Source organism: Orycteropus afer, unplaced genomic scaffold (genome assembly GCF_000298275.1).
Source record: "Orycteropus afer afer isolate SDZICR_OR568_19922 unplaced genomic scaffold, OryAfe1.0 scaffold00364, whole genome shotgun sequence".
Taxonomy (NCBI): domain Eukaryota; kingdom Metazoa; phylum Chordata; class Mammalia; order Tubulidentata; family Orycteropodidae; genus Orycteropus; species Orycteropus afer.
Window position 1 is genome coordinate 2663158 of NW_006921951.1, and position 10791 is coordinate 2673948.

General features: G+C 40.8%; 1 protein-coding gene across 1 annotated transcript in view; it reads right to left on the reverse strand.

Annotated features, from left to right (window-relative positions):
* Nucleotides 1–10548, reverse strand: part of CBR4 (carbonyl reductase 4) — a 31108-nt gene extending 20560 nt beyond the window's left edge. The window contains exons 1-3 of the mRNA XM_007952896.2: nucleotides 10407–10548; nucleotides 8734–8854; nucleotides 2889–3025 (exon numbers count right to left, since the gene is read on the reverse strand). Coding sequence (XP_007951087.1) covers nucleotides 2889–3025; nucleotides 8734–8854; nucleotides 10407–10548 — 400 coding nt within the window. The remainder of the gene's footprint in view (nucleotides 1–2888; nucleotides 3026–8733; nucleotides 8855–10406) is intronic.
* Nucleotides 10549–10791: the final 243 nt, after the last annotated feature.

The following is a 10791-nucleotide window of genomic DNA, read 5'->3' on the forward strand; positions in this document are numbered from 1 at the left end:
CCCTGAGTTGTCCCTGGGGCTGACTGCTCCTCTGTCCGGTTCCTGGCTTTTATCCCCTTTCTCCTGCTCTTCCGGCCTGCTACTCTGGGTGGGCCTGAGTTTCCTCTCCTCACCTAATCCCTTCGGCTGATTGCTCTTCTCTCTGGCTTCCTGGCTTTTAATCCCCTTTCTCCTGCTCTTCCTACCTGCTACTTTGGGCATCCCAGAGTTGTCTGTCCTCACCTGTAACCCTGGGGCTGACTATATATATATATACATATATATATATAATTACTCCTTAGTTTATTAGAACAGTATTCTTTTCTTATTTTCAAAAGAGAAAAAACCTAAACTCTGGCTTGGAAAGCCATTTCTAATATTAAAAGTAATATGATCATATGATCATTTACCTTAATGGAGCACCATCCCCCTTTCATGGCTTTTTAAGGTATTACCACTTGAAATTGAAAGGCAGATGGTATACCACTGTTTTCAGATTATAAAATTGAAACAAAATTTCAAGTTATTTTATGTTTCAAAATCTGCAAGCACACACTACATAATTTACCTGTCCATGGGTAAAATGACCTGAAGATCAGAGGTTACCAACATCCATTCTAAAAAATACTAAAAAATATATTTTCTTAAGTATTTTTTACTTAATTTTTTGGAGGGCTGAAAGTATACACAGCAATGGACATAGCATTTCAACAAATTCTCTATATGTACAATTCAATGACACTGTTTACATTCTTCAACTTGTATAACCAGTCTCACTATCCTTTTCCAAGTTATTCTACTTCTATAACATAAGTTCATTATTCTCTAAGCTTCTCATCTAACCTTTTGAGTTGTCATCAACTTGAACCTTAAAGACATTATCCTGATGAAATATGTAAGGGTCATGACCTTACATAGATAAAATAAGAATAGGGCAATATATAGAAATCAAAAGGTTACCAAGGGCAAGCAAGAGATCTGGTGGTGCACTCATTAAGTGCTCAGCTGCGAACCAAAAGGTCAACAGTTAGAACCTTCCAGCCGCTCATGGGAGAAAGATGTGGTGGTCTGCTTCTGTAAAAATTATAGCCTTGGAAACCTTATAGAGCAGTTCTAATCTGTCCTATAGGTTCACTATAAATCAGAAATCACTAGGCAATGGGTTTTGGTTAACAAGGAAGGAAACAGCAGAGAGGAGGGATAGGTGAGCCAGTGATTTTATGAAACAGTGAGTTTTTGTTTGTGATGATGGGAAATTTCATTCAGATTAAGGGTAATAGGTTGTACAACCTACTAATGTAATTTATAACACTAATCTGTACATCTGAAAAATACTGAATTGACAACTATTGTATAATATGTATTTTCTTAGGTATTTGAAACTTCTTCTTAAACCACTTCACTAAATTTATCAGTGACCTACACAATTGTTATAGAGATAATTTTTAGCCTCCAGTATAAAAAAATTTTTAATTCTGTGTCCATATTTTAGGACCTCTGGTGGTATAGTGCCTAAGTCATTTGACTGCCAACCAGAAGGCTGGTGGTTTAAACCCACCAGCCACTCCTCAGATGGAAGGCTGGGCAATCTATTTCTGTAGTGAAACTGCCTCAGAAACCCCAGGAGGGGTGGGTCGCTATGAGTTGGATCCAACTCAACAGCAGTGAGTTTGGTTTGGTTTGGTTTGTGTCCATATTTTAAAAATTAGGTTTCACATAAAAATCAGGATGTCCAATTTCCCTTGGAAGATCAAAACAGGTTGCAAAACTAGGCCCACATTCCTGCATAGGAACAATCTACTGGATCTGAGCAATGGTTGCTCTGTCATTCTATATTACCTCTGGACAAGGCCAAATGTCTTTTATCACTTATCACATGACTTGTGCTGTCATTTTTCTAATACCCTGTTCAACTTCCATGGGCATGTGCATTTGTGATTACTGCTTTACTCCTTAATCAGTTCATTAAGTTTTTTTTTTTTTTTTCCATAGATAATACAAAGAGAAAATTCATAGCAGCTTTATATTTAAGTTAATTCTAAGTTAGATTACATATTTTTTTTGGTACTATGATATATTTAGGAGTCACCTGGTAATACAAATAGTTAAGCACTAGACTACTGGCCAAAAGTTTGGCAGTTCAAACCCACCCACAAGCACCTTGGAAGAATGACCTAGAGATCTGCTTCAGAAACATCAGAGCCTTGGCAATCCTATGGGGCACAATTCTACTCTGACACAAACCGGGTCATCATGAGTCAAAACTGACTCAAAAGCAATTGTTCTGGTTATCTAGTGCCACTCAGACAAGAATATACCACAAATGAGATGGCCTTAACAAACAGGAGTTTATTTTCACAATTTGAAGGCTTTAAGTCCAACTTCAAAGTGCCAAGCTCTAGGGGCTGGATGAAAGCCCCTCAGCCTTGGGCTTCAGCTCTGCCTCCAGCTCCCGGCCCACTGAAGGCTTTTCTTCACTCAGACAGCTGCTGGTTGCTGAGGCTGAGAAGTCCAAGGTTGACAAATAAAATGGCACAGTACCGATGTTACCAAACCACACGGCAGGCCATTAATTTAAGTCCATTATAAGTCCCAGGGTCAGCAGAGCATGGCAGGCTGCTGAACAATGACACGGCTACATGCAGGGTCCAAGCATGCCATAAGCTAGAGACTGTCCCTAAGGCTTGTCCCTTATATACAGGAAGCAGACTACAACCCAAAGGCAGCTACTCAGCCGCTTGTGGTAGATCCCACCATGGAGTTGATTTCCAGTCTCATCATGGGAATAACTACACTAGCTGCCCAGCCACTCAAACAGGCCCAGCCAAGTTGACATACAAACTGAACTACCACAGCAACTAACAACAACAACATTAGATAATTATAAATTCTCAAAGGTAAAGACTCACCTACATTAACAATAGACCCTCCCTGTTGCTGAATCATAGTCCTTAGAGCAGCTTTACACGTCAGCATGGAACCCAGGAGGTTAGTATGAAGCTGAGATATCATATCTTCAGTTTTAGTTCTTACCAGAAGGCTATCCCTGAAAAAAAAGGAGGAAAAAAAAAATGTGAATTAAAAACTGATAAAAAAAAATTTTTAAGGCTAAATCATACAACATTCTACCAAAAGTTCTTGTATAAGACTGAATACCTAGAATTAAAGTCCCATTTAGAACTTGTCTTGAGAGGCGCTAAAAAAACAAGTGAGGAGCCAGAAAGGGCACGTTTGGAAAGCAGCTTCTTAATCCCTTTTATAGAGCAGCAAATATTTCCAACTGCTATAAGTATACCATGCAGCCAAAATAGCTTGAATGATCTTGATCTGAGTAACTGCTACACTAAATTTTATTTAACAAGAAAAGTCAGTTATGTTATTCTAACTTTTCTGTCCTATGTTCATCTTTAAAAGGTATATCCACTCTATGATTTCATTTTTGTGAAGTTCATGAACCAGTGAAACTTAAGTTATGGTGACAGAAATGAGCATAGTGGCTACCCTTCAGGATATATTTCCAGATCTATCTTGAAGTATAATGCTGTCAGTGATAGAATCATATCCATACACCTACAAGGTAGACTAATTAATACAACTATTATTCAAATGTATGTATCAACCACTAATGCCAAAGATGAAAAAATTAATGATTTTAAACATTTTCTGCAGTCTGAAATTGATCAAATATGCAATCAAAACATATCAATAATTACTGGTAATTGCAATGCAGAAGTTGGAAACGAAGAATCTGTATGTGGAAAATATGGCCTTGGTGATAGAAATGACACAATTGTATGACAGAATAATGCAAGACCAACAATTAATTCACTACCAATTCCTTTCTCCAACAACATAAATGGTAACTAACTATACCTCACTGATGAAATACACAGCGATCAAATTGACTATATACGTGGAAAGAGATGATGGAGAAGCTCATTATCATCAGTCGGAACAAGGCCAGGGGCTGACTATAGAACAGATTGCTCATATTCAAGTTCAAGTTTGCAGCGTAGTAAATTACCTGGTATGACTTTTCTACCATAAGTCTTTGTAAACTCTGTGGTGGAATTTGCTGTGAGCAACTAAGGAGCTCCTGATTATAAATATTATCCATCTGGGGTATTTCTTTTGGGAGTGGCACAGAGCAATGTTCTGGGAAGTTCTCTCTCTCTCTCAGGTGCTTAGAATTCTGATGTTATGATTGGCTAGTTTGGCCACTCTGCCAGGCTCAAAAGGAGGCCTCCTAGAGGCAGAAGTCTCTCTCTAACTGCTGGCTGATAAGGACGTGCTCCTAAGAAAAATGCAGTCCTGAGAGATGTGCTCCTGAGAGACATGTGCTGCTGAGAAAGAGACACCAAGAGACATACATTTTTAAGAGAGAGACAGAGAGACACGCACTGCTGGGAGAGAGACTGAGAGAGACCATTGGCTGAGAGACGGCAGGCCGAGAGAGACTGAACATTGTTCCTGAACTTGAATTGTAGCCTGGTGCTTCCCTATTAAACCCCATAATCTGTGAGCTCTGTGTGGTCACTGTAATGAATTACCGAACCCAGCAGAGAGGTGGTGGGTACTGAGGGAGGAACGGTTGATAAAAGGGCTAGAGGGAGGCAGCATGTCTGGCCTCATAGGAATAGGCCTTGGGCTATTGATGGTGATTCTGTCTTCCTCTTGTGTGGTTAGAGGAGGTCAGAAGATGGTGCCTCCCTGCCCCTTTAGCAAAGTTGAAACTTAAGAAAACTAAAACAAATCCATAGGAGCCAAAATACAACCTTGAGTATATCTCAGCTGAATTTAGAGACCATCTCAAGAACAGATCTGACACAATGAACGCTACTGACTGAAGACCAGACAAACTGTGGGATGATTTCAAGGACAGCATACATGAAAAAAGCACAGTTCATTAAAAAGACAGGAAAGAAAGAAAACACCAAAGTGGATGTCAGAAGAGACTCTGAGACTTGCTCTTGAATAGAGTAGATAAAGTGAATGGAAGAAATGATAAAGTAAAAGAGCTAAAGATTTCAAAGGATGGCCCAAGGCAAAGTAAAGTATTTTAACAAAATGTGCAAAGACCTGGAAATAGAAAGCCAAAAGGGAAGAATTGTTGTTGTTGTTGTTATTTGCCATCGAGTGGGATCCGACTCATAGCGACCCCTCCTTGAGTTTCCAAGGCAGTATCACTACAGAAGTAGATTGTCCAAACTTCCTTCCAAGGAGTGGCTGGTGGGTTTGAACCACCAGCCTTCTGGTTAGCAGTCAAGTGCCTTAGGCACTATGCTATACACTTGATATTTCTCAAACTGAAAGAATTGAAGAAAAAACTCATGCCTCGAGTTGAAGGCGTTTATAAGAACCTCTAGTGGAACAGTGGATAAGGCATGTGGCTGCTAACCAGGTTGGCAGTTCAAACACACCAGCTGCTCCACGGAAAGAGCATGGGGCAGAAGGTGGGGCGATCTACTTCCATAAAGATTTATAGCCTCAGAGACCCAACAGGGGTTGCTATGAGTCAAAATCGACTTGATGGCAGTGAATTTGGTTTTTTGGTTTTATGAGCAAAATACTGAACTACACAGGAAGCACCAAAAAAGATAGAACAAATACACATAGTCACTAAACCAAAAAGAATTGGTGAATGTTCAACCATTTCAGGAGGTAGCATATGATCAAGAATACTCATTGAGATGTTTCAACAAGTGGATTCAAGGCTGGAAGTGCTCACTTGTCTATGCCAAGAAATTTAGAAGGCGGCAACCTGGCCAACTGACTAGAAGAGATCAGTATCTGTACCAATTCCAAAGAAAGGTGATCCAAGAGAATGTGGAAATTATTGAACAGTATCATTAACGTCACCCACAAGTAAAATTTTGCTAGAAATAATTTTAAAATAGTTGCAGCCATACATTGACAGGGACTGCCAGAAATTCAAGGTTGATTCAGAAAAGGACATGAAGGGAAGAATATAGTAGCTGGTGTCATATAGATTTGGCTAAAAGGAGAGAAGACTAGAAAGATCTTGTGGAAGTTAAGGCTGTGTCAACATGGCTAGGTGTAGCTTTCAGTGGCTGGGCAGGTGAATATAGTATTTTCTATGATGAGACTGATAATCAACTCCATGGTGGGATCTACTGTGAGCAGCTGAGTAGCTGCCTTAGGGATGTGGTCTGCTTCCTGTACATAAGGAGAAGCCTTGGGGAATAGTCTCTAGCTTATGCCACACTTGAACCCTACATGTAGCCAAGTCATTGTTCAGCAGCCTGCCATGCTCTGCCAACCTTGAGACTTTCAATGGACTTGAATTAATGGCCTGTCATGTGGTTTGTTAACATTGGGACTGTGCCTTTTTACTTGTCAACATTGGGCTTGTCAGTCTCAACAAGCTGAGTGAAGAAAAGCCTCTAGCTTCAGTGGGCTGGGAGCAGGAGGCAGAGCTAAAGCCCAAGGTTGAGGGGCTTTCACCCAGCACCTACAGCCTGGCACTTTGAACTCAGACTTAAAGCCTCCAAACTGTAAGAGAATAAACTCCTGTTTGTTCAAGCATCCCATCTGTGGTATATTCTTGTCAGAGCAGCACTAGGTAACCAGAACATTCCCCTTGATGAAACTGGTAATCATCTCCATGGTAGAATCTACTGGAGCAGCTTAATAGCTGCCTTAGGGATGTGGTCTGCTTCTAGTATATAAAAAGCATTGAAAAAAGTCTCCAGCTTTTGGAATGCTTGAATCCTGCATGTGGCTGAGTCATTATTCAGCAGCCCACCGCACTGTCTGCCAGTTCTGGGACTCTTTAATGTAATTGAATCAATGGCTTGCCATGTAGTTTGGTAATACAGGGACTGTGCCTTTTTACTTGTTGACCTTGGGTTTATCAGCCTCAGCAGCCAGCAGCTGCCTGAGTGAAGAAAGCCTCCAGCCTCAGTGGGCCAAGAGCAAGAGGCAGAGCTGAAGCCCAAGGTTTAGGGGCTTTCACCCAGCCCCTAGAGCCTGGCACTTTGAACTCAGATTTCTAGCCTCCACATCTGTAAGAGAATAAATTCCTATTTGTTAAAACCACCCATTTGTGGTATATTCCTGTCAGAGTGGCACTAGGTAACCAAAACAGATGTTTACTTGTGTTATATTGACTCTGCAAAGGCATCTGACAATGTGGATTATAACAAATTATGATAGCATTGCGAAGAATGGGAATTCCAGAATATTTAATTGTCCTCATGCAGAACCTATACATAACCAAAAAGCAGTCATTCAAACAGAACGAGAAGATACTTCATGGTTTAAAATCAGGAAATGTGTTCATCAGGGTTGTTGTATCTTTTCACCATATTTATTCAATCTGTATGCTAACCAAATTATCTGAGAAGCTGGGCTATATGTAGAAGAGCACAGCATCAGAACTGGAGGAAGACAACCTGTGATATGCAGATGACACAACCTTGCTTGCTGAAAGTAAAGAACTTGAAGCACTTTGATGAAGATCAAAGACTACAGCCTTCAGTACGGACTGCACCTCAACATAAAGAAAAAAAAAATCCTCACAACTGGATCAATAAACCACATAATAATAATAGGAAAAAAAGATTGGCATTATCAAGGATTTCATTTTACTGGGATCCACAATCAACTCCCATGGAAGCTGCTGCTATTGTTGTTGTTATGCGCCGTCGAGTCAGCCTCGACTCATAGCAACCCCTCCTTGAGTTTCCAAGGCCGTATCACTACAGAAGTAGACTGCCCAACCTTCCTTCCAAGGAGTGGCTGGTGGGTTTGAACCACCAACCTCCTAGTTTGCAGTCAAGTGCCTTAGGCACTATGCTACCAGTGCTTCTCCCATAGAAGGAGTCAATAAATCAAGTGATGTATTGCTTTGGACAAATCTGCTGGAAAAGACCTCTCTAAAGTGTCCTCTAAAGAGATCTCTTTGAGGACTAAGGTGTATGTGACCCAAGCCATGGTATTTTCAATTGCCTCACATGCATATGAAAGCTTAATAATGAATAAGAAAAGCCAAAGAAGAATTTTTGTCTTTGAAGTATAGTGTTGATAAAGAATACTGAATATACCATGAACTGCCAGAAGGAACAAATCTATCTTGGAAGAATGCTCCTTAGAAGTGAGGATGGCGAGACTTCATCTCATATACTTGACATGTTATCAGGAGGGACCTGTCCCCAGGGAAGAACATCATACTTTGCAAAACAGTGAAAATGAGTAAGACTCTCAATGAGATGGATTGACAAAGTAGCTGCATAATGAGCTTAAACATAGCAGCGATTGTACAGAAGGTGCAGGACTGGGCAGTGTTTTGTACTGTTGTACGCAGGACCACTATGAGTTAGAAGTGATTCAACAGCACGTAACGACAATAACATGAGGAATAAAGACCTGATGATTTACGTTCAAGGTCACAGCCTGAAAACCCTATGGAGTGCACTTGTTTTACTCTGCAACACATGGGATTGCTATGAGTTGGAATCTATTGGAGAGCACTGGTATGAGGAAGTATTAACTGGGTAGAAACTGAGAGAAACTTCTAGGGTTCTGGAAAGTTTGTAGCTCAATAGTGGTGATTACAGTGTTAAAATTAATCAGACTACACATTAATTGTATTATACCTCAATATAAGAGTGTCTGGATTGACAGACCAAGTTTAAAAATACATAAAAGTTTTCTTCTAGTGAGAAGTGTTTTAGTATATTAGTTCATACTAATCAAAGATACATTAGAAATTTACTTTAACTTGTCACCAACCTGTTAATACCAGCTGCATTTACCAAGAAATTAACTCGACCTAAATTCTTCTCCATTTCTTCAAATGTATTTTGAACATCGTGTTCTTTGGCAACATCACACCTAAATGCCAAATGATCACCTACATAAACAAATTTAGAGTAGAATTATTTATAACTTATTATTGGAATTAATAATTTATTGACTATATATTTCTTAAACATCTACTACATACTAGGCCTATGCACTTTAAGCAAATTGGGATGACCAGGAAAGGAACAGGAACAAATAAAGCAATATTACAGAAAAATAAATAAACTCACTGCCGTCCAGTCAGTCCAACTCATAGCGACCCCTCTTTGGCTTTCCCTGGTGATACAACTAGGAATAGATTGCCCAACCTTCCTCCTGGGGAGTGGCTAGTGGGCTTGAACCACCAGCTTTCTGGTTAGCAGTGAGATGCGTTAGGCACTATGCCATCTTAAAACTTTTCAACTAAAAGTGGGAATGGAGAGGGCTTTTGTCAAGCTCATAATGTTTTGTTAGAGTCATTTCGTATTTATAGCTTTGACACTAACACTATCCTACCCAATTTAATAGTCCTCTTCCCCTTCCTCAGAATAACACAATGGCAACAAATACAGCAAAAAGCACTCACTGAAATTGTCTATAACTTTTTTTTTCTTTTAGAGAGCCCAATATTCTTCCAGCTAAACAATCAGGCTGAATTACTGATACCAAACCAATCAGTAAGGCATTAAGGTTGTTTTAAAGGTAACAGCAATGAGATGTATACTAAGGCCTCTATCCCCTCGGCCCACCCACCCCATGCCTTGCTGGTCTAACAAATTAGGTGCATGTGTCCATTTCAGTAACTAAATAAATAGCAGCTTCTTAGTACCTTTCAAATACCCTAATTCTCCCTACCATCAATAGAGACTTATATTCACAAACAATGGAAAACACTTACTAATCCATTAATAAGCAGAAATAAAGTGGGTTTAAATGTAATTTAAAAAAAGAATTTGGCAGAACAAATTTCAACAGTGAGTTTGGGTGGGTTTTGTTGTTGTTGTTTATTCGAAAAATTCATAAAAACAATTTAATAACTTATATCTCCAAACTGGCTGGTCCTGAAAAGGACTTTTCTTTGAAAAACTGCTCTGTGCTTCCGCAGAGGCAGAAAAAAGCCCTCAGCAAAATGGAAGCGAACTGTTTTGTATCCGGCACGCCTACCTTCCCTGCCTGACTTCTCTCCGCCCAGCCTCTCTCCTGGCCGCCTGGAATTTCCCGCCACGGGTGCACCCTTTTCCCTACATAAAGTTAACTGTTGTGTAACTCGCTCCTACCAGATGTCCAAACAAAGCAGCTCCTCATAGCTAGCCCCGGCCACAGGGGCGTGAGTGCATATTAATCAAGAGAAAAAACTGCGAAGCAAAGGAAACCCCAAATGTTCAGTCCTCGGCCACAGGCAATGTGACAGGAGACATTCTGCCAGGAACAGCATAGTATTACGGGGGTTTCTGCGCAAGCAGCAATGTACACTTTGGATAGACTAATCCTGAATGCCTCTGCGAAGCTGAATAGGTAAACCTCAGGGCCACAAAGACCAGACGCGCTCGTTTTACAGATGAAAAGACTTGAGGTGCCTGGACCACAGCCACAGAAATGGACAACTCCAATTCGATACCTACCGCCGAGATCCCCGGCGGCAGCTTTGGCCACTTCCAGATTCCTGGCGATAATCGCCAGTCGGTAGCCTTTTTGGGCCAGTAACTGGGCCACCGACCTGCCAATGCCCCGGGAGCCTCCAAAAATAGCACAGACTTTGTTCATCTTGGACCCGAAATCTCAACCTCGGAAGAAAGAGGGTTAGGAGCAGCAGCCCTTTCGAGGTTCCTCGCACTTTTAAACCACTGCAGCTCCAAGGGAAACCAAATCACCACAAAAATATACCGCTCAACAACTCTTCCTGCCCCGGACTCTGGCAACCCAAGTGGATGCGGAGAGGTGTATCGCGCTGACATCAACGCATACGGACTCCCAGGAGTCCAGTCCAATAGGACGCAGGCGAGAGAC